The following is a 27,287-nucleotide window of genomic DNA, read 5'->3' as shown; positions in this document are numbered from 1 at the left end:
TACACACCTGTAATCCAACTACACACTGACAGAAGCAGGAGGCTCGTTTGAGGCTCGTTGAGTTCAAGGCTGCAGCGAGATCAGGCCACTGCGCTCCAGCTTGAGTGACAGGGTGAGACCCTCTCAGAAAAAAAGAAAAAAGAAGAGGGGAGGGGATGGGAGAGGAGGGGAGGGGAAACAATGGGTCTCAAAGGAAATCCTTTAAGAACACACAGAAGCAGTAGGGAGAGCCCACACCTGTCCTCATTTGTCCCTGGAGCTGTGGGCTGTGAGCTGATGCTGTGAAGGCCAGACCCAAAGCCAGTCGCACAGAGGCAGCAGCTGGACCAGCCTCGCCAACTGAGACCAGTGGCCACACAGACACACGCCTGACAAGGTAGACCACGAAACACAGACGCAGGCCTACTGCCAGACAGACAACTTCTCCCTCAAAGCACAGTCATCTTCAGAATGACAGGCAGCCCATCCTATGGAACGGAGGGGCGTGGCTCTTCAATTTGGGCTTCAAAAGACAAGCTCAGTCCCTGATTTTTTCCACCTGAGAAGGAGGCTTTTCTGAACATGACCCAGTGCGTTCAGAGCAGCCAGGATGAGGAAACACATCTACGAAGAAGCAGCTTAATCCAAACACAAGAAATGGTATGCAAAATAGGATATCAGACGTACTTTTGCAATTGAACATGGTCAAAACCATTTTGCAGCAAGTAACATTTCCTGAGTTCAAGTAAGAGTTTAGTCCAACATTTATATGCGACACAGCCACGTGAGGCCTCTTCTCTGAGTACAAAGTAAAGTCTGGTAAAGTAAAAAATAAAAAACAAATCATTTCTATAATTAGGAGCAAGATTACTTTGCATGTCACGTGACCGTGGCTGAATGGGCAAAACCAAAGAAGTGCCTTGGTTTTACACAACCCTGCAAAACGGGCTCGCACAAACCTCTGGATAGGAGGCAGCGCAGTAAACTGAAGGCTAAACACCAAACCACAAAGTTCAGTTGTTCCTCGGCCAAATGAGAAATCCCATGAAGATGAGCTTGGCTCAGGCTTGGGAAGTGGACGCAGCACCACCCTGCTTCACCAGGGCCCACTTTAGAGCTCTGAGCCCGAGGGGTCCTTGAGAGCATCCTGGCTTGACTCCGACTGAATTCCCAGAAAGCTCCCAGAATCCCGCATGAACCACGTCTGAGTTCAACTGTCCTTCAGTTTGAACTGAGAGCCCTGAAGTGCTTCTGGGGCAGTGGCTGGTCCCCATTGATCAAAAACAAGGGACAGTTGGGGTGATGAAACGAGAGAGCAGCAGATGGCTCAGAAGTGATGTCCTGCTCGCTAGGCAGGTCAGCAGTGTGGGCAGTCTGTACAGCAGGTCAGAACGCAGTGGTTTCTGAGCCTAATTTATACATTTATAAGAACTCTGTCCAGAGCTGGGTGTTCCTCAGCATGTGAGCTGCGTCCACTGTGGGGACATTTCCTGGGATGAAACCTGGGTTGTGTTGAGTACTGAGCCGATAACACGGACTCGGTCCCAGCTACATCCAGCCCTGTGAGTGAAGGAGCTGGGGTGAATTTGGTCATCCCAGGCTTAGCTCCAAAAAGCACAAGGATTGGGAGCTGAGGTGGAGGGGACTCTGGACAGGGACAGAAGGATGCCGGCTCGGAGAACTCATCATCAGTGTCCCCTCCTAAGGGAGGCAGCACGTGGGAGTGGTTCAAGTCAGGGGCTGCCCACCAGATTCTGACAGTGCTCGATTTTCATTCCTGCCCCTGTGTCTACTGGCTGGGGGCCTTGGGACAAGTTTCTGTACCTCTCGCAGCTGCTGTTTCCTTGCCTGTAAAATTGGGATGGTAACACCCATCATGTCATAGGATACTGACCCCTGAAATGCGAAAATCCAGGTGTATGCCGAACACTTGGTATAGAGAGTGTGCGTGCCCAAGAGACGGGGCCTATTATTGCCTGGGGCACCAAGTGGGAACGAACGAATCAGTGGCTTCATGAACACCGACATTCTGGCGTGGATTTCAGCACTACAGAACAGCATCCTCTGTCCTGCCCCCCTCCCAAAATCTTGCAAAAACTATCCCCATGGGTTATCTGAAACTTGTCCCGATGTGCCTCTGGGCTCCCCTCAGACAGGCGGACAATCTTCCTCCCGGGAATTCTCTAGAGCCTGCCAGTAGTCCAAGAGAGTCCGAGGCTTGATGAAGTGGCAGGCCACGATCCTCCTGAAGCGGCACACAGAGAAGCGTAAGCCCCCTGGGAAAAAGGTGGGCTTGGAGTGGAGCTCCTCCAATCTGATGTTCAGCCTTTTGAGGCAGAGCCCCACAAACACATCTTCCAGTTTAATGTATGGGACGCTCTCGGAGACATTGTACACCTGACTCGCCACGTCGCCGGAAAACACGTAGCCAGTGCCAGAGCAGAACGGCGGGTACCTGTCCCACGGATATTCAGATTTACTGACAAACCACTTACTGAATGGCTGCCTGATGGGAAACTCATGGAGTTTCAAGAAGCCAGTGAAAAACCTGGTTGTTCTGTTTTTCTTCAGAAGCAGTTCAGTCAGATAGTCAACATTGATGAACATATCTGAGTCTGTTTTCATCACAAACGCCGCCTGAGGACAAAAGCGATGGACCCACTCTATGCCCATCATGGTCTTCAGAGTCAGATTGTAATAGACATCTAGGAAATCCTTCTGGATAATGTCCCCGTGTCGCTGGCTCTCCTGGTCCACCTGCTTCGTTTCCGCCGCACTGCTGGTGGTCCCCAGGAGGAAGAATGTCTTCAGCTGCTTTCCCTTCACTGTCCTCTCTTTCCCCCACGTCTGCCGGATGGCCATGCGCTCAGCCAACTGTTTGTGGGATGAGGTCACCAGCAGGACGAGGAAGGGAGGTGTTTGCCTGCAGTCTGTATCTGGGAGCTTAAGGAAGGTCCTGTCGTCTTTCTTGTAAACAAAGGACTGTTCTTTGAAAGGATTCAGATTGTACATGCTAAAATACAAACAAAGAGCCCCCAGAACCAGAAGGCAAATATACATCAATCTCATCTTCGGGAAAGCCATCTGAAAGGAACAAAATCCAATGATTAGACCTCAAAAGCATGAGGATGTGTCTAGTTTTATGCTAGGAGGCTGAGGTGGGAGAGGAGACCTGTGTTTTGGAAACTCTAGAACCTCGCTGAATACAGAAGTCGGGTGCTGTGTGGTTAAACAGTTAAGCACAGAGGTCTGACATCTGCCAGCATCTGTCACTTCATGGTGTAAGAGAAAAAGCTCAGAGATTCTGGGCCTTGGTCCAGGCTCTGCAGCCCTTAACCTGTGGAAGTCTCCGATTGCCTGTCTGTAGGGATATGGGACCAGGTCCCTCACTCGACTCGGTCCTCCAGCTCTGCCCTTCTATGACTCCGTGATGAAGCGCAGCAAAAAACAGCTGCAGGTCTGGAAACCATGCATTGTAGATCTAAATGTATGGACCACTTGCATTCTTCTCTGATCTAATTAAGCGGCATTCCTACTCCCAAAAAAAAGCAAGTCCAGTGTTCTGATGTGCACAAGTACCTTCAAATTCTGTCTCTGCCAGAATTTGTTTTTTTTACATTACTTTTTACCGTCTCTAATCTGATTCTTTCCTCTTCTGCCCACCCGTCTCTGCTACCCTCGGCAAGTTCAGGATCATCCATGGTAATGTTATAACATTAAGAAAGCGTATAACTCACTTTTTGCTGGGTAAGAGGAACCTCTGGTTTGAAAGCTAAAGCCACAGTGTAAATGCCAAGAGGAAATTTGTCTCAAAGAACTGTCAGTGTAGAATGCTCCACAATTATCAGGTTCTGGGCTTGGTTTGTTTACCAAAAATGGTGATTCTGACAGGAATCACTAGGGGAAAAAAAAAAAAAAAAAGAGTGTCATTCAACTCACTCGTGCCTTACCAGCAGGCCTTCACAATTTACCGTGTCTGTAGTGTCACCTTCCAACCTACTTATGTGACTCTGAGCACGCATTTGAGCCCCAATCCCAGCCTCACTTTTCTCATCTGTAAAATAGTTATGATCAAGGTAAATAAAGTCCACAACAGTAACAATATGCCAATCCCCCAGAATCCTTCAAGCCTAATAAGCTAGGATAGCACCTAGCAGCTTTTTAAAGAGACATGACAAACTCATCGATTAGAGTCTAACTTCTCATCCTGATCATTTACCTTATTTACATAACAGAGTCTGTAGTTAACGCTGAGAGAATTTAACACAGAAAATAAATCCAATTCTTAACACAATAGCGGCACTTTAAAAATGTTATCCTGGGTGAGAGGACAGAGAGGACAGCAAGAAATGAAACTGAAAGAGTGCAAAGCAGAGTCGGTTTGGGCTTTTTAATTTTATTTCAGAGACCAGATGTCACTCTGTCTCCCAGGCTGGAGCACAGCAGCACAATCACAGCTCGCTACAGTCCTCAACACCTGGGCTCAAGCGATCCTCCTGCCTCAGCCTCCCAAGTAGCTGTGACCACAGGCGCATGCCACCACACTCTTCTAATTTTGTATTTTTTGTAGAGATGGAGTTTCACTATGTTGCCCAGGCTAGTCTCAAACTCCTGGGCTCACGCAGTCCCCTGCCGTGCCCTCCCAAAACACTGGGATTACAAGGGCAAGCCACTGTGCCCAGCCAAGAGCTGGTTATTTTGATGGCCAAAAGAGCACCTGAAAATTTCATTGTCAAAATTCTGTTCTACATATATTCGCCAAAAGCAACATGAAATAATAATGGAGCTTTCTAGAACCAGCTCGCTCTCCAGAGACCTCTTTCCTGGAGGCAAACTTGGCCAACGACCTGCTCTGCTTCGCACCTCTGGGGAGTTCCTGCCCAGTTCCTGCCCCCAGCAACTTCAGAGGTTTAGTCACAGCAGGAGGCAAGCAGGAGACCAGGACTTGTCTGAACTGGTGCTCCAGCAGGCTGCAAAGTTTCTTTCTTTCTTTTCTTTCTTGCTTTCCTTCCTTCTCTCCTTCCTTCCTTTTTACTTTTCCTTTCTCTCCTTCTTTCTCTTTCTTTCTTTCATTATTGATTTGCATGGCTAGGATGTGCAGCTGATTAGGGGGGTTGGGGGGCTGCTTTCTCCCCCACAATACATTTTAGAGAGAAGCATAAAAACCAAGTGGAAGGGAAAGAAGATATTTTTCTACTTTGTTTCCTTGCTTGAATAATTCTGCTCTTTTTCTATGGGTTGCTTTAACAGTAAACCTTAAATTCTCATTCTCTCTGATGTGCCTTTTCTCAGGACCTTTCACAGGAATCTAAATTCCCAGGGATGGGCGCTCACCTCATGCAGTGCATTGGCCAAACTGCTTCCCAGGGGGCAGAGCAGGTGCCACACCCAACTGGCCAAAGCCCCCGGGGTCGTTTGTTTTCACGGGCAATTGAACATTTTTCCTGCCTAAAGTGGAGTTACCAAGAAACCACCACCAGAAGTCACAGCTCAGAATCCTCATATATGAGGCGTCTGCATCTTTGGCTGAGTCTGTATTGTGCCTAAAGAGGACGTGGGGGCCAGCCTTCCACTGACGGAGGAGGCAGGGGCACCTGCAGCACCAGTAGACAGAGCCTGGAAAGGGCAGCCTGTGCCCCCAGATCCTAGCCACCCCAGGCCAGCTGCAAAGCAGAAGCCCTCAGCACAAGCTAGCTCTGCCTTACCTGGGACAGAGCCATGAACAGGCACTATCTGTGCTACAGAAGCCCTACCTCCAAACACATCTAGACCACCAGGCTGTATGGCCTGACCAGCCAGTCAATAATGGAATGGCAGTTTCTCCAGCAGATTCTGCACTCCAGGTGTACTAGTCAGGGTTCTCTAGAGAGATCGAACCAACAGGTTATGGACAGATAGACAGATTGGTAGGTAGATCAATCAAAAGATAGATAGGCAGGTAGGTAGGTAAGTAGGTAGATAGATAGATAGATAGATAGATAGATAGATAGATAGATAGACAGACAGACAGACAGACAGACAGATCGATGAGAAGAAATTTCTTAGGAGAATTGGCTGGCGTGATTACGGAGGCTGGGAAATACCGTGACAGGCCATGCAAGCTGGAGACCCTGGGATGCCAAGAGTGTGGCTCAGTCCAAGTCCAAGAGCCTCAGAACCAGATATGCCAATGGTGTAACTATCAGTCCAAGGCCAAAGGCCTGAGAACCCAGAAAGCTGCTTGGTATAAATCTTCCGGTCCAAAGGCCAGAGAGCCTGCAGCTCTGATGTCCAAGGGCAGGAGAAGAAGGATGTCCCAGCTCGAGCAGAGAGAGAGGAATTCACATTTCTTCTGCCTTCTTGTTCTGTCTGGGCCCAGTCAATGGACGGTGCCTGCCCACACTGACGGCAGATCCTCCCCACTCAGCCCACTGACTCACAGCCAATCTCCTCTGGAAACACCTTCACAAACACACCCAGAAATAATGCTTTACCAGTTCTCTAGGTATTTATTAATCCAGCCAAGTTGACACCTAAAAGTAACCATCACACCAGGCTTTGCTGTGTAACTCGTGAGCAATATAGATGCCAGGAGAGAATCTTGGAACTGAAGGAGATAAATACAGTGCAGAACGTGTAGACCTCCCTTCTCCCCTGCCTCTGCCTGCTGCAGGCTCCTCTGAGTGTATCCCATCTGCCTAGGTCACTGCCCCCCTTCTGGCCATAGTGCCTGAAGGGCAAGGAGTATGTCTTACACCCCTCCTGAAACCCCAGAGAACTGTGTATAAGCTGGTTGCTGGGTACATGTTGAATGAAAGTAGAACAAGTAAATAACACACAAAGCTAGAGCCGTCAAGACAGGGAAAGGCTCTCTAAGGGGAAATCTGGGCATCAGCATCCTACCGCCGCCCCCCTCCCCCCACCCCCAGGCATATGCAGCGTTCTGAGACCCTCGACTTTGCCTTAAGCCTGACCTGAGGCTACAGGGCACAGAGACAAAGGAATCAGAAGTCCACCTCTCTAAGGACTGGAAAACTGAAGGGAGGGTCTGGAAAGTTAAGTTCAAGATGCACTTCCTGGATCTGAAAGGAGAGATCTGGAGTGAAGGGACAATGGCTGAGGCCAGAAAGAGTATGCAAGGACAAGGCACTCAGCGCAAGGGGTCTCCAGGGGCTGTGGCCCTCGGTGGAGAGGAAGCTGGTGAGCATTCTGAGCCCCGTGAAGGACGTGGTATCTGCACTGGTCCTTGAAGGGGAGGTGTGATGTAACAGGTGGAACCAGGGGATGGGAATTCCAGACCAAGGAAACCCAGGGAGGGTGTTGGTAGTCCTGAGTGCTCGGGTCTGCTTTCAGGACACTCGCTCCAGATCACTGTCTTGGAGATTCTCACCACTGCATAGGCCTTGGGAGAACAGAACAGCATCACCAGGAATGCAGAAGGGACAACATCAATGTCCCTGCTGTCTGAACAACCCCATGGTTCTCAAATCCAGTGAGTGTCAGAATCACCCAGGAGGCTTGTTTAAAACCCAAGTTGAAAGGTTCCATCTCACAGAGATTCTGGCAGGTCTGCGGCCCAGGAATCTATATTTTAACACGTGGTCATTCTACTCTAGGCTGGCCTGGTGAAAAACACCAGTAGAAACTGCCTGTACAGACCCGACCAGTAATAGGCACCATGCTATAAACAAGGCCGAAGACCCCAGACCCCCGTGCCCACCTTAACATTTCAGTGGATTCGCTGTAAAGACTGAAAATATCCCTTCCCCTGGGGAAGGTGGAAGAGCATGACGGGGGTGGACGAGAACGATGCTTCTCCACTGGAAACTAGGATGGCGTAAACTCCTGCGTTACACGTGGCCTGGAGCCTCCCCGCAGCTGACCCCAGACTGACGCCAGCCTGGCCGGGCCTTTGGAGGCCTGGGCTTTCTCAGAGGAAAGACATTTTCGGAGGCAAATTTTCCATGAGACTAGTGAAGCTAAGCTGCAGGACAACTCACCTCCACTGTTTTCTTTTTCTTAAAGAGGAATGCCCCCCACCCCAATTGTATAAGCTTCAGACCCCATAAGACCTGGACCTACCCCCCGCCTCAAGCAGAGAGCATCTCCCAAGTGAGCTGAAGTGAGCAACCAGGGTGACCCTCTAAGTCATTAAGAAGTCACAGGGTGGAGGGAGGTTCTCAGCAACTGCCCAGGCCCACACTGGGCTGGCAACACCAAGTCCTCCCAGCATCCGGCTCCCTGCCCACTGGAGGAGGGCTGAGCGTCAGTGTTAGAAGCAGAGGGGGTTCTGCAGCACTTGCAGTGTGATGGTGAATGTTATCTGCCAGCTTTTCTGGGTCACTCAGTTGACAGCCTGAACAGAACAAAATGCTGACCCTCTCGTGAGTCAAAGGAAAGTTCTGCCTGACTGCCTGGAGCTGGGCCTTCAGTCTTTTCCTGCCTTCAGACTTGAACTGAAACATCAGCCCTTCCTGGGTCCAGCGCTTGCCCGCTTTTGGCTCTCCTGGTTCTCAGGCCTTCAAACACAGACTGGGGCCACACCATCGACTCTCCTGAGTCTCCAGCTCGCTGACTGCAGATCTTGGAACTTTCCAGCCTCCATCATTGCATGAGCATTTCCTCATAATAAATTTCTTTCTATACACAGGTGTACCCAAGAGACAATATAGTTTCCATTCCAGACTACTGCAATAAAGCAAATATCATAATAGAGCAAATACTTTCATCTCCCAGTGCATTTAAAGTTATGTTTACAATATACTGGAGTCTATTAAATGGGTAATAGCACTATGCCTAAAAAATAACACACATATCTTAGGTAAAAATACTTTATTGCTTAAAAAAATGCTAATGTTCATCTGATCCTTTAGAGAATCATAATCTTTTTGCTGGTGGAGGGTCTCACCTCAAGGGGGATGGCTCCTGGCTGATCAGGGCCATGGTTGTTGAAGGTTGGGGTGGTCATGACAATTTCTTAAAATAAGATGACAATGAAGTTTGCCACATCAATTGACTCTTCCTTTCATGAAAGATTTCTCTGTAGCATGCGACGCCATTTGATAGCATTTTACCCACAGCAGAACTTATTTTGAAATTGGAATCAGTCCTCTCGAATCCTGCTACTGCTTCATCAACTAACTCTATGTAACACTGTAAATTCCTTCTTGTCATTTCAACAATGTTCACAGCATCTTCACCAGGAGTAGATTCCATTTCAAGAAACCACCTTCAGAGGCAGCTCCTCGTCCATTGAAGTCTTATCATGAAGCCGAGCATCGTGGCTCATGCCTGTAATCCCAGCACTTTGGGAGCCCAAGGCAGGCGGATCACTTGAGGCCAGCAGTTCAAGACTAGCCTAGACAACATGGCAAAACCCTATCTCTACAAAAAATTAGCCAGGAGTGGTGGCACACACCTGTAATCCCAGATACTTGGGAAGCAACTATATTTCTCCTACCTTGCTAGCAGGCATGTAAATTAACACACTTTGGAAAGCTGTATATACCTTGGCAGTTTCTGCTACAGCTAAACATATGTGCTATGATCTAGCAAATCATTCCTGCACACAGACCCAGCAGCAATTATTGCTCATGTCCACTAAGACACGATCAAGAATGTTCACAGCAGCATTGCTCATAATTGCAAAAAATTGTCGTATCAATCTAGATCCAAACAGGAGAGAAAAACCACATAGTACAGGGAAAGTCAAATACAAGGAATCATTTACTATAATAAGGGAGTGGAGTAATGAGAGACTAACAGTAATAAAATCAAGACAGCTCCAAAGAATATACAACCATATATAAGCAATGGTCACTGCCCCTAGGGCTGAGATTGAGCAACTGAGAAAATGCCCCCAACCCCAGGGCGGAGATCCAGACCCCACTGAAAGGGCACAGCTATGCCCACTGAATGGCAGAGACATCACTGCAGATCCACATTAGAGGAACATGTTTGGAATCCACCCTCTGCAACTTGCCAGAAATCTGCCCTCTAGGTTGCCAGGAAAGCAGTTCACCAGTTGTCTCACAGATGCACTCTGCTACAAAACACCTAGCGGCCATACCCGGGGAAACTGCTGTCTTGCCAAGTACTCCTGCAACACCACTCCAAGCCAGTGTCCCTGAACCAGGAAGGAAAAACTGTTTCCCCTGCAATGCCTCTCCAGGACCCTCCACTGATAAGCTTCAAGAGCCAGATTGCAGAGGAAAAATATTTAGAGGGCCCAGACCCATTTCCAGAGACCAGGCAAAAAGGGTGAATTTGCAGCCAAGAGGCAATACATTGATAACACAACTCCAGTCAAGAAAATTCCATCAACAGCAAAATGGATGAATGAAATGCTACACAGCCATAAAAACTACAAACTATTGACACGCGATGTATTAATCTGACAGATGTTACGTTGAGTGAAAAGATTTAGACATGAAATGATTCCATTTATATGAAGTTCAAAACCAGGCAAAACTTATCAGTGATGAAGGAAGTCAGCAGAATGGTTACCTTTGGTGGAGAATTATTGACTGCAAGGGAACAGAGGAACCTCGGAGAGACGAATACATTCTATTCTAGATCTGGGTGGTGATTACATGGGTGGAAATATATGTAAAAACTCATGGAGCCATGCAGCTAAGATTTGTGCACTTCACTATATGCAAATTGTACCATGTTAATATTTTTAAATAAGTTTAATTAAAAATAAATCTCTGAAAAAGACACATGTTCTGTAGAACTGCCCAAATTTATTTGACTACAAATCCGACTGTTTTTGGGAGAGCACTTCATGGGCCAGTGTCTCACAAAACAGATTCCAGGAAATAAAGTCTGGAGTTTGCTTTTTTTGTCAGCTCTGAAGTTCTCGCAGCTGCTTTTATACATCAGTTGGCCAGATACGGAAGGCAGGATCCTTGATTAAACTGTGAGGTTTGCTATGATGATTCTCATAATATTTCATTAATTGCCAAATCAGTATCTACTCTGTTTTCCATTATAAATCAGCTGAAGAAGCTGCAGAGCAGATACAGGAGTCCCCTTTTGCTAACCGCAGGCAGCCTGCTAGGATGAAAGGAATGAGGAATCTGGAATCAGAAGGCCCTGGTTCACATCTCAGCTCAAACACAGTGGTGGTGTAGCACTGCCCAGGGCACTTACAGGTTCTACACCTGTGTCCTTGTGCCAAACTGGCGATAACGCTGCCTGCCTCACAGAACGGTTGGGAGGCGCTGCATGCCCAACGGTAATTATTTCTGTCCGAACTTCTAACAAACCTCAAGTCAGTTTTGCCTTCAAGGTCTACCTTGCCAGAGGCGTTCTGCCCACCACCTGTCCAGTTATATGACAAGCAGGGTGTACACTTTCCATGGCCTGACTTGAACCCCAGGGAGAGTGGGAAGTGTGGTCCAGAAGGTGCTGAGCGCCTCACTCCTGGCTCACCACTCACATCCAGGTCACACCTACTGAGAGCCCGCTGGCACCTGCAGTGAGAACGCAGCCTGGGGGGCACCTGCTGCTACAAGGACAATGACCTTCTCTTGGAGCTCCAGCGGGGAGGAACAGAACTGGACCTCACAGGGTTCACTATGCGAAGTAGGCTCTTTCCAGAGCCAGTTAAGGAGCCACGAGCTCCCCCACAAACGTCCTTACATCATGGGTCCTTTCAACACAGTTGGGTGAAGCCTGTGAACTCCTCTGAATAACGTTTTTACATGCATAATACAAAACATACAGAATTACAGGGGAAATCAATTATGTTGAAATAAATGGATCAAAATATTTTTAAAAGTGAGCCAGAATAATATACACACTTCATCATTGCCTCATTTAATAATGATTTCCAGCTCTGGATCTGATTAAAAAAAAAAAAAAAAAAAAAAAAAACTACCTTAACTTTGCAGGCAGGACTAGCTTTGCCAGTATTTGGAGATGTCCACTGCTACTACGGTGTGATGTGAAAATAAGTGATTTCTATCGGTGACAAAGTCACAAGTTCTACTACGGTGGGTGAGGGCCTCCTCCCAAAAAACTCCCATGTTAAAGTCCTCACCACCAATACCTCAGAATGTGACCTTATTTGGAGACAGGCTCCACACTAAGTTTCAATGAGGTCACTGGGGGATCCCTAACCCATATGACGGGTATTCCTTCAGGGAAATTTGGACACAGACTCACAAACAGAGAAAACAGTGTGAAGAGGAAGGCAGGGCTCAAGGCTTTGTGTCTCCCAGCCAAGGAATGCCAAAGGCAGCCAGCCCCTCCCAGAGCCTGCGGGAGGGCCTGGAGTAGATGCTCCCTGACAGCCCCCAGAAGAACCAACCCCACTGACACTCCGGTCTCAGACTTCCAGCCTCCGGAGCCCTGAGACAGCACATGTCTGTGTTTTAAGCCACCCAGTTTGAGGCACTTTGTTACCACAGCCGCAGGGAACTAAGACAGTGCCTATATTCATAAAGAAAGGAAGGGCTCAATTTCAGTTACATGTTCCTGAAAATAAGGATGTCATGTTTTGGGGTGCTCAGGGTCTTCTTCCACCAAGGGTGGACAGTGGTGGACAGGCTCACATAGCGGGGACTCCTGAGCTGAGTGACCATCACACTTCAAAACCACGATGGCACCGATTCAGGGGAAGATGTCATGGTGGCCTCATTCCCAGCCACTCTAGAAAAAGGTTTTTTGGTTTTTTTTTTCTTTGTGGTTGTTTTATCTGACCTTGTCTTCTGGCTGGACCACGGCTGAGTGAGGGCGTTGGCGCTGGGGTGGAAGAAGTGCGACATGGTGAGCTGCTCATTTTTACCTTTTTTTTTTTTTTTGTAAAATACATTTTTTAATCTTATTTAAAAAATGGTGATAGTAGCTGACAATTTTTAAATTTTTTTCTACTAAGCAAAATAAACTGTCAAGTCTATTTCAGCGGCTCCCCCATCTAAATGATGTTTGAATCATCTCTCCGGCATCCTGTGGCCGCTCCACTAGAGCCACAGGACAGCACCCCGGCTCAGCTGGGACCCTTGCTGGTCACCAACGAGCCAGGCGCTGGCATCTGCACGCAGGTATGAACAGGGTGCTTGTGGCCTCCCCTTGGTTGAAAGGGAATTTCAAGCGTCCCCACCCAGGGAGGAATGGTTTCTTTCTCAGCCTTTCCCGTCTGCTTGTGGCGGCTCAACCAAGAACTGTGGACAAAAGTCTCACTCATCGTCCCCTTTCAAGCTCGCAGATGCTGCTGCTGCTGTGGCCACAGGAAGCTCCGTGAGGTATTGCCCTGGCTACACAGCCTCAGAAGCAGCCTGTGCCTGCCTGTTGCAGCTGACTGGTGAAGGCAGGAACACACCCTGTTGGAAGCGTTCTCGTGTCACCTGCAGCTGTCACCTGCAAACAAGATAGTGAGATAGTGTGTGTTAGGACTTCAACACAGGAATTTTTGAGGAGGGGGTCCTGACACACAGGAGTAGAACCTAAACATAGAGAAGACGACCTCACCTGGCCTTGGGACTCAGACTCAGGACAGTGAGAAAGAGAAGGTGCACATGCTAGGAGGGTCTGGCCCCCATTCAGGCTCTGTCCTGTCCCCTCCCCTCACTCTACAATCTACCCCCTGCTGAAGCTCTATTTTTTCTTAAGTACCTTTACTTGCAGCTCCCAATCTCTAAGCAGCCAAAAGCACAGTCAATATTTTTATAACCTGATTCTTTTAAATCTCTGATGCATTCTTTTCTGATTAATAACCCAAATAACACTGAATGATTTTATTTGAACAATTTTGTCCACAGTGACAAATATGGTGTCTATAGATTGAGGAAGGCCAATCTACAACGGACTTTTTTTTAAAAAGTAAGATTTGATTACCCAATAAGCTAAGAATCAAATCATTGAGGTTTTTTTTCTGACCCAAAACTAAACTAAACAAATTAGTACCATAGCAAAAGAGGATCACCAGAACATCATTAATAGGGCTGCCAATTATTCTGTGCAACCAACCACATTAGAAAACTCTGAAAATTTTGTAAAAGCTTTTCAACTGTCTATATCTAGTGAGATAACAGGAGGATGGTATCTTTAACCCCATATAAAACACCCTGAAAACAAAGACAAGTGTTTTCTCCCAAAGAACAACTTCTCCCAGATTATTCTGGAAGCTTGTTGCCCTAATGGTAAAGCCATAGACTCTAGGCTGCTTGAGTAAGGTCTCCATGAAGAATCTGACAGCATGCAAACCACAGACAAAGGGTTGGAGAAGGAAGAGGAAGATTTTAAACAAGGGGCCGGGCATGGTGACTCACGCCCATAATCCCAGCACTTGGGAGGCTGAAGCCAGTGGATTGCTTGAGCTCAGGAGTTAAAGACCAGCCTGGCCAACAAGGTGAAACCCTGTCTCTACAAAAAATACAAAAATTACCCGGGCATGGTGGCACACACCTGTAATCCCAGCCACTCGGGAGGCTGAGGCCCAAGAACCAAAAATTTAATTAATTAATTAAGACAAGGGAGTATGATCATTCTAGAAACTGGCCTGCTGAATTTCAATTTATATGAAGCACCCTAAACCAGAGGCAATGGAAGCAATTTCCAGCGCTCAGATTTAATTGTGCTACACGAAGCCATCTTAACTCCACAAGGCTCGAGAACTTGCTCTTGACAAACGAGTCTGGCAATCCTCAAGATGAGAACCAAAGACTCCTACAGTTGGCTGGCAATGTCCTGTTGTTTCAAGGGACTTCCTCTGCCTCTCGGCCATCAGGACATCCTTGTTCCCTTTCAGCTGTGTGGAGTTTTTGGTTTTTTTTGTTTTGCGTTTTTGAGACAGGGTCTCACTCTGTCACCCAGGCTGGAGTGCGGAGGCGCCATCTTGGTTCACTGCAACCTCCACCTCCCAAGGTTAAGCGATCCTCCCGTCTCAGCCTCCCAAGTAGCTGGGAGTACAGCATGCACCACCACACCCGGGGAATTTTTGTATTTTTTCTAGAGATGGGGTTTTGCTCTATTACCCAGGCTGGTCTCGAACTTCTGAGTTCAAGGGATCCACCTACCTCCGTCTCCCCAAGTGCTGAAAACAGAGCCATGAGCCACTGCACCCAACCCCCTTTCAGTTCTTGATCCTCCTGCTCTTTCCCAGTTTTGCTTTCTTCTTTCTCTCTCTGCTCAGCTAACTCTTCCTTACCTTTAATCCTCATTGCCTTATTCACTACTCACAGCACCCCATATTGTACTGTATCACTTTAATTATTGGGATTGTATTTTATTAATTCTTGGTACAAACCTTGGAATACCACCCACCTTTCTTACTAGTCAATAACTCCAGAAGGTCAGCAGGCACCATTTTCTGTATCTTTCATCATTCTGGCCAGGATGTGGCACTTAGAAGCCCAGTGGAGACTTTCGAACGAACAATTGAGAAATGAAGCTGCCCATGTCTCCAAAAGCCAAATTATGTTTCTTTGTGACTTGGATACCTTTTCTTACTTGAACACAAATGCTTGGTTTCAATGGCCTCTCTTCCAGGTGAAACTGTTGTACGAAAAATTTAACAGCGTTAGGTAATTTTGCGTACGTACACTGCAAAAGACTTCAACTATTTCTCAGAAGAAAGAGAATCTGGCTTATTCAACGGGGGAAGAAGTAACATCAAGAGTTCCACCCGTGCTGTTCATACAGAGGAGGCCGGTGGGTCATTACAGCCAAAGGGAGCTCCTTGGGAGTGTTGAGAAGCAGTAGTCCAGGGAACCAGCTTCCGGGCAAAGCTGCAGAGGGAGGCTGCCACCCTTCCACACCAGCAGGAGACCTTCGGTCACACCACGCATTCTCTGTTCTCGATCTTGAAAATGGAATTTTAAAAAGCATGTAGAATCAATAAAAGAGATGTTTTCATAAGCACTTTACTCCAGCCGTGCAAAGGGCAAGAATAAATGCATCCAAGATCATCCCACCTGTGCTGGGAGGCAGAGGGCTGCTGCGGGATCAGTGTCCGAGCCTAAGATTTCACTGAGAACATGTTTTAATGTGGGGACTTTGCTTAACAGAGCAAAAACTATTATACTAACAAAGTGATCTGCCCCGGGTCGGGACAGTTTGGCTAACAGGGATGCTGACAGTGAATTATTCTCCCCTTTTGACCGCTGCCTGCCCTTGGGGTGTGGTGTTTCTCAAAGGTTGTCCCAACTGGAACAGGGACAACAGGTCTCTATTCCAAGTCCAGTATGACTCCCCCAATTTGCCTCTTAGCCAGCAGAGACTCTGGCAGGAGCTAGTCCAGGAGGTGCTGCTGGTCTCCAGCACCTCGGTATGTCCAAGCCACCTTGCACAGATGTGAAACGGGGAGACACCACGTGGTGTCAGCCACAGAGAGGCTCCACACACACCAAACCACTGCTGGGGCAGAGCCCACTGGTTATTTTCCAGATGTGAGGAAGCCAACGCATTCATCATGAACCGCTACCTCCTGCTGGGAAAATTCTGATAAGGAAGAACTTAAGAAAAAGAAGCCACCTCTGGCTGAATCCACCAGGATAGGAGAATTTCCTGCCTCCCTCCAAATGCAAAGAAAAGCCTGCACACTCAGGGCGAGACCTGAGGGTCAGATTCCCTCCTCCCAGAAAAGGAGAAAAGAAACAAAACATCAGCTGAGAAAGTTGTCTCTGTTCCTGGACCAAACCTCATGGTAGGAAGAGGGCAACTGTGCCTTTATATGCCCACTGCCTGTGGCTACCAAATAAGACTCCGGGAACGGTCAGGAAAGTATGATTTTGGACGCAATAGAGATGTCAGCAGCAGGGTGAGTAGATACAGGCCAGCAGAGAAATACGTGGTGTCTTCCAGCCGTGACTTAGGGAGCACGTTGCTAACCAGGTCATGCCTGACGCCTCCATTCCCTGGGGCTCATGCTCTTGATTATGACTGCATCATAATTTGGGCCAATCATCTGACAACACAACCCACCCCGGGCAGTATAAGAAGAGTGAGAAGAAAGGGAGGTGAGCCAGTCAACACACATCCATCCCCCCCAAGACAGTCAGTGCAGCACAGTGGAGAGGTAGAAGCCTCTGACCCTGGGGAGGCCAGTGCTGGGGTCTTCCAGTCACTTCTGGATAATCTTAGCAAATCATTTTTTCTCTCCCAACCCAAGCTCATTTTTAAAAGGTCACAATGCCCAATCTGAAGGTTGATGTGAGAATTAAATGAAAGCGTTCATGGCACACAGTAGGAGTTTGCCTGGGCGACAGAGCGAGACTCCGTCTCAAAAAAAAGAAAAAAAAAAATAATAATAATAATAATAATGATACTAGCTCCCTTTCCCTCCTTGTGCATTACAAGAACACAAGACATTCCTTCACTCTCTCTAGGGATACATGCCATCGTTTTGAAGGTCAGACAGTGTTTCCCATCACTGTGAACTTCACACTTTTTGCAATGGAACTGTGAGAGGAAAATAAACCTTGGGATCCCAGACTCACTAAGCCAAAGAGAAGAGTCAAGCTGGCAGCTGGGTCATGCAATCCTGCCTCCCATTTGGGTTCCTAAATAAGATGGCGACAACAATGAAAAGCTACATACCTCCCTCATATTTTGCCCACAAGGAAACTCCTTGCAAGCTCTTTACGCTACAGCATTTCTGTTAAAGTTCAACATGGTAATGTAAATAAATAGCTCATCTTCACAGGTGCGGGGGACATAGGACAGAACTCAAAGTCGTCTCTTTGCCTACCTGAAACAAATGCATATCTGATTGTTTCCTCTGCCCTACTGTCTACGTTACCTTATGTAAAAATGCAGATTCACCGAGCCAGACAAAGGCATGAATGACCCACCTCTCACATGAAAATTGCCTATTCCTTAATATCCTGCCCTTTCCCCTGTAAATACTGAAGACCTCAGAATCATCTTAGGAGAAAGGCATAGACCTGTCTCCCAGGCGCCCATCCTTAACTTTAGCAAATAAACCTCCTGAAATGATTGAGACTTGCCTTGGTTATTTTCCTTGATTGACAGAACTATCAGTGTCAATCACTTCCACAAGAACATGGAATTTTACTACAAAATAAGCCAAAGAGAGGAGCAGGCAAAACTCATACTCCCCCTGCATACCAGCCTCGAGGAGCTGCGGGAAGGTCAGGGGAGCAGGCATGACCTCCTCTTGCCAAATGCTAAGCACCTTTCCCTCAGCAAGGAGCATCTCTCCCCCGTCTTTAAGCACACACAATAAAAAGCTTTAAAAATTTCAGCTGTCTCCTGGCAATCTGTGGCACGCTTCAAAACTTGGGAAGGAAGATGCTGACAGAGCAGAGAATGTGGGTACACTTCTTTTCAAACAATAACCCACAAATGAAAGAGGAAACGCAAATTCAACCAGAAGAAAAAGCTCAATTGTTCTCCTGTCCGCCTGTCACCTACATAAAACAGCTGCGAAAGCAGAGGCAGGCAAGGCGGCAGCAGCTGCTGCCAGGAGAGCTAATGCTAAGGCTTTTCACACAGGCTTTGCTTTGCTTTTTTTTTTTTTTTTTTTTTTTTTTGAGCTAGAGTCTCGCTCTGTTGCCCAGGCTGGAGTGCAGTGGCGCAATCTTGGCTCACTGCAGCCTCCACCTTCCGGGTTCAAGTGATTCTCCTGCCTCAGCCTCCCAAGTAGCTGGGATTACAGGCGTGAGCCACTGTGCCCGGCCCAGGCTTTTATTTTCATCAACATGAAACTGCACTGACAGGCTTTTCAATCCCGCGATGCTGCCCATCTCCGTCAGCGTCTCCACAAGGCTCTCGCCAATGGCCCCATTGAGTCCAGTTTAGTACTCATTCCATTTCATTCATGTTATGGGCTCAAGCTACCCCTCCCCACTGTGTCTATCCCATTAGTAAAGAACATTTACAAAATCTTTTTTTTTTTTTTTTTTGAGACAAGTTCTCACTCTTTCGCCCAGGGTGGAGTGCAGTGCCACGATCTTGGCTCACTGCAGCCTTGACCTCTCGGGCTCAAGCAAGCAATCCTCCTGCCTCAGCCTCCCAAGTAGCTGGGATCAAAGGCACACACCGCCATGCCCAGCTTTCTTTTTCTTTTGTGGCGATGGGAGTCTCGTTATGTTGCCCAGTCTGTTCTCCAACTCCTGGCTTCAAGCCATGATCCTGCCTCAGCCTCCCAGTCTGCTGGGATTACAGGCGTGAGCCACCATGCCCAGCCAACAAAATATTTAAAATAGGCTATTTTGACTAAGACAAAATCAAAATTATCCCACTTCCTCCATATGTTAATCCATTTTAAAAAGTGAGGAAAATGTTCTTGTCTGTATTTTCTGACGTCTTCAAAAACAGCTGATCCTGCAAGTACTTTCCAAAGAAAGAGACATAGCAAACAGAAATATCCAAAAACAAACAAACAAAAAAAGAAACCTGAAAATCCAAATAGGAGCTATCTAAGAAGAGGAACCTCAATGTGTGTAACTCCTTAAGTTACCGTACCTCAACTGCTCTGTCTATGCAGGTCCCTGGGTTTGGAACGCCCTTCCATGCCTTCTCAGCTCGGCCATTCCTACGTTCTTCACAGGAAATGTCCCGTCCTCTCAGTTTCCCCAAAGCAGAGATCAATAATGTATTATCATTTATTACTAACTTTATATATGCTTCTTTATAGCAGTCATTATATTGTAATATAAAGGACACTATTTTATTTTATTTTTTTAGGTTTTTTTTTATTATTATACTTTAGGTTTTAGGGTACATGTGCACAATGTGCAGGTGTGTTACATATGTATCCATGTGCCATGTTGTTTTGCTGCACCCATTAACTCGTCATTTAACATTAGGTATATCTCCTAATGCTGTCCCTCCCCCTCCCCCCACCCCACAACAGTCCTCCGAGTGTGATGTTCCCCTTCCTGTGTCCATGAGATCTCATTGTTCAATTCCCACCTATGAGTGAGAACATGCGGTGTTTGGTTTTTTGTACTTTCAATAGTTTGCTGAGAATGATGGTTTCCAGTTTCATCCATGTCCCTACAAAAGACATGAACTCATCATTTTTTATGGCTGCATAGTATTCCATGGTGTATATGTGCCACATTTTCTTAATCCAGTCTATTATTGTTGGACATTTGGGTTGGTTCCAAGTCTTTGCTATTGTGAATAGTGCCACAATAAACATACGTGTGCATGTGTCTTTATAGCAGCATGATTTATAGTCCTTTGGGTATATACCCAGTAATGGGATGGCTGGGTCAAATGGAATTTCTAGTTCTAGATCCCTGAGGAATCGCCACACTGACTTCCACAATGGTTGAACTAGTTTACAGTCCCACCAACAGTGTAAAAGTGTTCCTATTTCTCCACATCCTCTCCAGCACCTGTTGTTTCCTGCTTTTTTAATGATGGCCATTCTAACTTGTGTGAGATGGTATCTCACTGTGGTTTTGATTTGCATTTCTCTGATGGCCAGTGATGATGAGCATTTTTTCATGTGTTTTTTGGCTGCATAAATGTCTTCTTTTGAGAAGTGTCTGTTCATGTCCTTCGCCCACTTTTTGATGGGGTTGTTTGTTTTTTTCTTGTAAATTTGTTTGAGTTCATTGTAGATTCTGGATATTAGCCCTTTGTCAGATGAGTAGGTTGCAAAAATTTTCTCCCATTCTGTAGGTTGCCTGTTCACTCTGATGGTAGTTTCTTTTGCTGTGCAGAAGCTCTTTAGTTTAAGTAGATCCCATTTGTCAATTTTGGCTTTTGTTGCCATTGCTTTTGGTGTGTTAGACATGAAGTCCTTGCCCACGCCTATGTCCTGAATGGTATTGCCTAGGTTTTCTTGTAGGATTTTAGGACACTATTTTATGAACGTCTCTGAAGCTGACCTTTGCTTTCTTCATTTGATAATTCCCGTGCCTAGCTCAGAGCCCTTGAACCCAAGTGCAGTGTACACTTGATGAATGAATGGATGTGATGAGAAACTAGCCAAAGGAGAAATTAATTATTTAAGCTTGAAGCATGTAGCCTGGTATAGGGAAGATTTTCCTATGGAAAGTAACAGTTACGGAGCAAGCTACTACAGAACACAGACAAGTCAAATTGGTATTCTGTTGTAAAGAACTGGTGCCTCTTTACTTTTCATATGTAAAATGGGGATCATTAATTCCACTTGAAGCTGTGGGATTTGCTACCAAAACAGCAAAAGTCCTCTTAGTCTGGCTATCAAAGCATAGCGTTTAGAACACGAATCAAAAAAACTCCTGGACAGTTAGTTTTATATGTCTCCCTTTTACCAGGGATTTATAAAGCCTGAATGACATTCAGAAGGGAGAGACCAGGAGAAAGAGAGCATATATTATATGGTAGAATATATGAAGAATTATATGATGGAATATGAAGAATTTTCAACGTCACTTATAATGCTTAACATTTAGAAAACATGTCTCAGAGAAAGAAAAGACTAGAACAAGAACCAGTGGGTAGAAAATACTCAGATCAAATTCAATCGAAGACTTAACAATGGTTATGCAAACAATTAGTAAAATCTAAAGGTGGAATGAGCTATTCCAGAGAATAGTTAATTATTTACCATGAAGATATTAAAAAACCTGGTAAAGGGAATTCAAGCATTACATGGACTATAAGACTAGCTTAATTTTAAGAACTTTTTTCATCTAAATTCCATATGCTAATATTCTAGCAAACAAAGTTAGAGTAAGAATTTAGGGCATCAATTTCATATCACATTTCAGCTTTTAAAATTTTTATTTATTTATTTTAATGCTTTAAAGAGACATCATTGACACTTATTTTCATAAAATCAGTTTAACTGTGGAAATCCCAGGCATAAACACAGTTCTGTAGTGTCAGAAGCTAAAATACAACTGCTATGGATTTTAACTTCATGTTTTTAATAATGTGAGATTTATCATGTTTGTAGTAGTGCATAACTCTAGCTAATATCCCAAACTTTCTTTACAAATGGCAAACTACTTTTTGGCATCTTCCAACCTTGAAATATCTGTTCTCACCACTATATTATACTGGAAGTCTTCACCATTCAACACCACAAGAAAAGGAAATAAGAATGCAGCTGGGTGCAGTGGTTCACACCTGTAATCCCAGCACTCTGGGAGCCTGAGGCAGGTAGATCGCTTGAGCCCAGGAGTTTGAGACGAGACCAGCCTGGGCAACATAGTGAGACTCCATCTCTACAAAAAAATAGAAAAAATAGCCAGGCATGGTGGCATGCGCCCATTGTTCCAGCTACTCAGGGGGCTGAGGCAGGAGGATCGCTTGATCCCAGGAGGTCAAGGCTACAGTGAACCATGATCATAGCACTGTACTCCAACCAGAGCAAGACTCTGTCTTGAAAAACAAACAAAAAAAGCATCCAGATTGGAAAAGCAGTATTAAAACTGTCTTCATTCTCAAAAAAAAAAAAAAAAAAAAAAAGAATGGATTTCATCTTTCTTGATAAAATCCACTTTATCATCAAATAATTCATTTTTACAAGACCTCATAGTTTTGAAGTTCAGTACAGGCTGGGCAAATAATTGTTTAATTCCTTCAAAATACGTTTGAGAACTTTTAAGGATAGGCCCAAATACTGACCGCCTTACAGGTACTCTTAAGGCGTTTTCCTATGTTGAGACACACAGATCCTGAAAAGAGCTGGACTTCTCACCCATGGGGCGAGAGCAACTGTGGACCTGGGGAAGAGGGTCTGAACCAGGGAGCATGAGGGAGAAAGGGGCGTCAGGGGCAGGGACGGATGCAACTAGGCTCCTACGAAGCCACTCTCTAGGGTGACAAGCCAACCAAGACAGGAGGCGCAGAGCTGGGGGGACCCTGCTCATCAACCACAAGACACCACCCACCACCTGGAGTCATGGTCGGTGGTTTAAAGCATGTGCTCCACAGTGGGTGTGAATGGAACACAGGCAGCCTGGTTGCAAGGCTGTTTCTGCCTGTCACTAACAGTGAGAGCTCAGGTGAGTTATTTACCTTCTCAGACCTCCGCTTTCCTCATCTGTCAAATGGGAATAACACCGTTTTAAAGCCCACCCCACCCTCTACCATGCAGCAACTAGAGGAGCTTCAGGTATCCTTGTCCATGCCAGAGGCTTGCTAATGAGCCCTCCAGGTACATTTTACAGTTATTTATTTATATTTTACAGTTACATCATTTACATTTTATAGTTATTGATTGACAGCTTGTAATTTAGCCTTTTACAACATTCACTTCACGTGCATGAAGAGAGGAGGCTCTAAAGAGCCCTGAATCCCATAGTTTCAGATTAGCCACTAGGAGAGCTACAGGATGCAGGGGCCACTGACTTAGAAAATGCCAGATGCGTGCTGGGCTAGGGGCAGTGGCTCACGCCTGTAATCCCAGCACTTTGGGAGGCCGAGGCAGGTGGTCATGAGGTCAGGAGTTCAAGACCAGCCTGACCAATATGGTGAAACCCCATCTCTACTAAAAATACAAAAATTAGCCAGGCGTGGTGGCACCCACCTGTAATCCCAGCTACTCAGGAGGCTGAGGCAGGAGAATTGCTTGAACCCAAGAGGCGGAGGTTACAGTGAGCAGAGATCGCACCGCTGCACTCCAGCCTGGGTGACAGAGGGAGTCTCTGTCAAAAAAAAAAAAAGAAAGAGAGAAAGAAAGAGACAGAGAGAGAGAGAGAGAGAGAGAGAGAAAGAAAGAGAAAGAAAGAAAGGAAGGAAGGAAGAAAGAAAGAGAGAGAGAGAGAAAGAAAGAGAGAGACAGAGACGGAGAGACAGAAAGAGAGAGAGAGAGAGAGGGAAGGAGGGAAAGAAAGATGCCAGATGCCTGAAGCTGCTTGCAAGGGAAACAGAATCACAATTCTGGAACACGTTACAACTTACCTTTCATGCTAGGCAAAGTCAGGCGACCTAAAGGAAGAGAGGTGGCACCTCACCTACAAACTCCATGGAGTATGACCTGTTCTGTTGGTTTAATAAGTGGCTTCCGTCTACACGGCAGAAATTTACGTGGACCTTCATTTCGTGGTAATATGGGAGCGAGGCTGTGGGAAAGAGGTCCACCCAGCCCAGTGTCCCATTAGCAGTTTTGTCATCTACTATTAAGATTGAAGAGCTGTACATGGGAAACTGGCTTCAGTCAGCACGCAATCCACCCATCGCTCACTTCTCGCAAACACAATCCCTCTCCTAGTCACATACCCCACCTCTGTGTCAACATGAAACAGGAGAAGTTCCCTTGTCCCCCTCTCAGGGCGTGTGATGGGAGAGTGGCTCGCTTCTTCCATGTCCCGCTGCTCAAACCTCTAGGGGAGCGTAAAAATGGGCAGGCTGTGGGGCTCTGACCCCACGGCAGTGTCTAGGGATGAATGTTTACTGCTGCGGCCCCAGTGGGCGTGTGTTCCAGGGTGTTCTTTTAGTTTAGCCGCCCGTAGGCGGCTTGTGTTAGCTCAATTAGACCCCTGCCTTATCTTAAGGACAGAGGGCTTTCTGTATCCTGGGGTTCTTGCTTTGCTGTACCGGAAGAATCAGATCACATGTGGGGCTTGGAGAATGAGTGCAAGGTTTTATTGAATGGAAGAAGCTCTCAGCAGATGGGGGAGCCAGGTGGGAGATGGTTTTCCCCTGGAGTCAGGCTGCTGAACGGCCTGGGCCCTCCCCCGACTGCCCTAGCCCACCTCCGCATCCTTCTGCCAGTCGGTGGCCTGCAGCCCGCCGGTGCCTGTTGGTGCTTGTCGGTGCCTGTCTGTGCTTTCCTCTTGACATCCAGCCGCCCATGTGTTCCTCCGCTGATGTGCTCCTCTCGTCGTCCAGCCACCTGCGTGTCTGCCTGCTAGGGTCTTGGGGTTTTTACAGGCACAGGATGGGGGCGTGGCAGGCCAGGGTGGTCTTGGGGAAATGCAACATTTGGGCAGGAAAACAAAAATGCCTGTCCTCACCTAGGTTCGTGGGCACAGGACTGGGGATGGAGCCCTAACCAGGGACCACGCCCTTCCCCCTTCAGTATCATTTAAAGGGACCGCGCCCTTCCCCCTTCAGTATCATTTAAAGGGACCGCACCCTTCCCCCTTCAGTATCATTTAAAGGGACCGCGCCCTTCCCTTGCCAGCACTTCTCTTCCCCTCTTCCGTATCAGACAGACATAAAAGTGAGAAATGGCCCGGTGTGGCAAGGACATTATGACAGGTGGACCCAAAAGGCAACACCCTGACCCTGACTTGCTCCAGAAAACATCCAGCCACAGAAAGCTTCCTGCTCCCCGCCCCTAACAGTAAATAATCCTTCCTCTTTCGAAATGTCCCCAAAGGGCTCACTTGCTCCCTTGCAGCCAAACCGTGGACTGCCCAATGTACCCTAAGACCAATTAAGTCCCCTTGCTTCTAAAACTGACACCTTAAGAGAAGACTTGTCAAGTATTCCCTTTTGACTCTAGAAAAACCACTGTCCTCTCTAGCACCTTTGAATCCTGCTACAAGAAAAGCCACAGCAGGTGGGTTCCCTGGTGGCAAGTTAATGAATCAATGGCCTTTGTTCCTTTTGACTGGGATTTCCTTTTGTCTTTGCAACCACAGCTGGGAGCAGTGCTGCTAGGTGTTCCCAGGAAGGAAGCCCTGGGCAGGGCAGCCGTCAAGGAGCCTGGGACACACAGAACACGGCAGGACTGACAAATACCCAGGCAGCTGTTTCCTGCATACAACAGGGAAGCAGCGAAGATTTTTCAGTTCAAAATGCTGTAAGCCTCAGCTGACTGCCACGACAAGAGTGTACACAGTGGTTTCATGCCAGCAAGGGTTGGACTGGGTGTTACCTCGTACCTGATGGGCTCTGGCATGCAATGCCTGGTCTCTACCCTCCAGAGAGGGAACGCACACAGATCCTCCATCTTGAGGATTCCCTGTAATGCCCATCAGAGTGGCAATGGCCCTGCTGGGAGGAAGGGGGCTTTTCTCCTCTCATGGAGCTGCAAGTGCAGGAACAGACATCTGCCACAATGACCCTAGAAAGGAAAAGCGAGGAACCAACAGTGCTCCTCGGTTTTAGGACTCGGAAAAAGTCACAGCTTTCCAGGTAATCCTTGTGAAATTTAATTCAGAAAGTATGTACTGGCCCCATGTGCTTGGCCCTAATAGTAAATGTCCCAGGGGATCAAGAAGAGCACAGCACAGGTCCCCTGTTCTCGAGGGCAGGGTCTCTCCAAAAACACAGACACTAAGAGGAAGACACTTGCAAGAAACAGTCCCATGAATGAGAAAGACAACACGTGGCTCAGTGTAAAAACGTGGTGGCGCTGTAAAGGCTAAAAATCATGAGAAACAGTGGATCCCTTCCACCACCACGTTCTGAGCATGCTCTGTGTGCTCTGCTCCCCAGCAGACTCTGGCAACACCAATAAAAAGAACCCCATTTGACCGCCACCAAGGCCACACAGGAGACAACCTTGATCTTCCCTCCATATGAAGAGACTGGGTGAGGAGAGTGATCACAGGGTCCTTTCCAGTCCCAGGATCCTGCGATCCTGTACAGAAGGAAGGACTGGTCAGGCCAAGGACTCTGGTGGAAAACAGGGAATTCATGGGCAACAATAAGGTGTGTGCACAGCCCCTCAAGAAGATGTGCCAGTCCCTATCTAAGCCACAGGAGCCTGTCTCCTGTGAATGCCATCATCTGGGGCTGCCTTGTTGGCCAGTGTCCTCTGGATTTGGTCACTGGGAAGCAACAACAAGGAAAGGGGTCAGGATTTCTCTTCCCAGGATCCCTCCCTGGCTTCTCCTGGCTAAAGCCACATTTCTCTGCTCAGCTCCTTCCTCACAGCCCCTCCCAGCAGAGCTGCAGTTCCACACCTTCTCTCCAGGCCACAGCATGGTCACACTGTTGTTATCCTGGTTCATTCTGTTAATTTCTTGAGGAAGTTAATATATCAATAATGGAGTGATGTCTCTACGTGTCAAGCACTGCATTAAATTCTTTACATGCATTTTCTCAATTAACTTCACAATGATTCCATGTGATATTACCATCCCTGCTCTAAAGATGAGAAACTGAGGCTTAGAGATAATGAGCAAATTGCCCGATAGTAAACATTCCAGTACTTAACTTCTGTGGTTTATGGTGGATCATGTCCACAGATGGAAATTTCAGAAACTTGCCATTTCCACAACATAAAATGTCCTATCTTAGTTGTTGGGACAAGAGAACGCAAAAGATATAGTCCCGGCCCTAGCAAAGATTCTAATCTTGGAGTATCAAAGGGAATAAAAAAGCTATGCAGAGAAGAGGAAAAAGGAAACTAAGAGCACATGCACAGAACTGATAATTGGAGGTGAATAAACACAGATCCCAGCATTAAGCCAGTTGGTCCCAGGAGATAGGTACGTGAGGATTAAGAGCACGGA

The 27,287-nt window shown here is 46.8% G+C and overlaps 1 protein-coding gene across 5 annotated transcripts in view; it reads right to left on the bottom strand.

Annotated features, from left to right (window-relative positions):
- Positions 1-725: 725 nt before the first annotated feature.
- Positions 726-27,287, bottom strand: part of B3GALT5 (beta-1,3-galactosyltransferase 5) — a 106,021-nt gene continuing 79,459 nt past the window's right edge. The window contains exons 3-5 of one of the 5 annotated variants that reach the window (XM_012501773.2): positions 15,229-15,459; positions 3,717-3,876; positions 728-3,063 (exon numbers count right to left, since the gene is read on the bottom strand). In XM_012501773.2, the coding sequence (XP_012357227.1) occupies positions 2,128-3,063 (936 nt within the window). In that variant the 5' untranslated portion in view covers positions 3,717-3,876; positions 15,229-15,459 and the 3' untranslated portion in view covers positions 728-2,127. Of the gene's footprint in view, positions 3,064-3,716; positions 3,877-5,732; positions 5,745-6,062; positions 6,336-10,691; positions 13,324-15,228; positions 15,761-27,287 lie in introns of those variants that run through there. The other 4 variants (XM_003280252.3, XM_012501772.2, XM_030806328.1 and 1 more) reach the window with 4 other exon arrangements.

This window comes from Nomascus leucogenys, chromosome 25 (genome assembly GCF_006542625.1).
Source record: "Nomascus leucogenys isolate Asia chromosome 25, Asia_NLE_v1, whole genome shotgun sequence".
In the NCBI taxonomy this organism is placed as follows: domain Eukaryota; kingdom Metazoa; phylum Chordata; class Mammalia; order Primates; family Hylobatidae; genus Nomascus; species Nomascus leucogenys.
The sequence above is the reverse complement of the archived record's forward strand: the minus strand, read 5'-3'. Positions and strand labels throughout refer to the sequence as shown.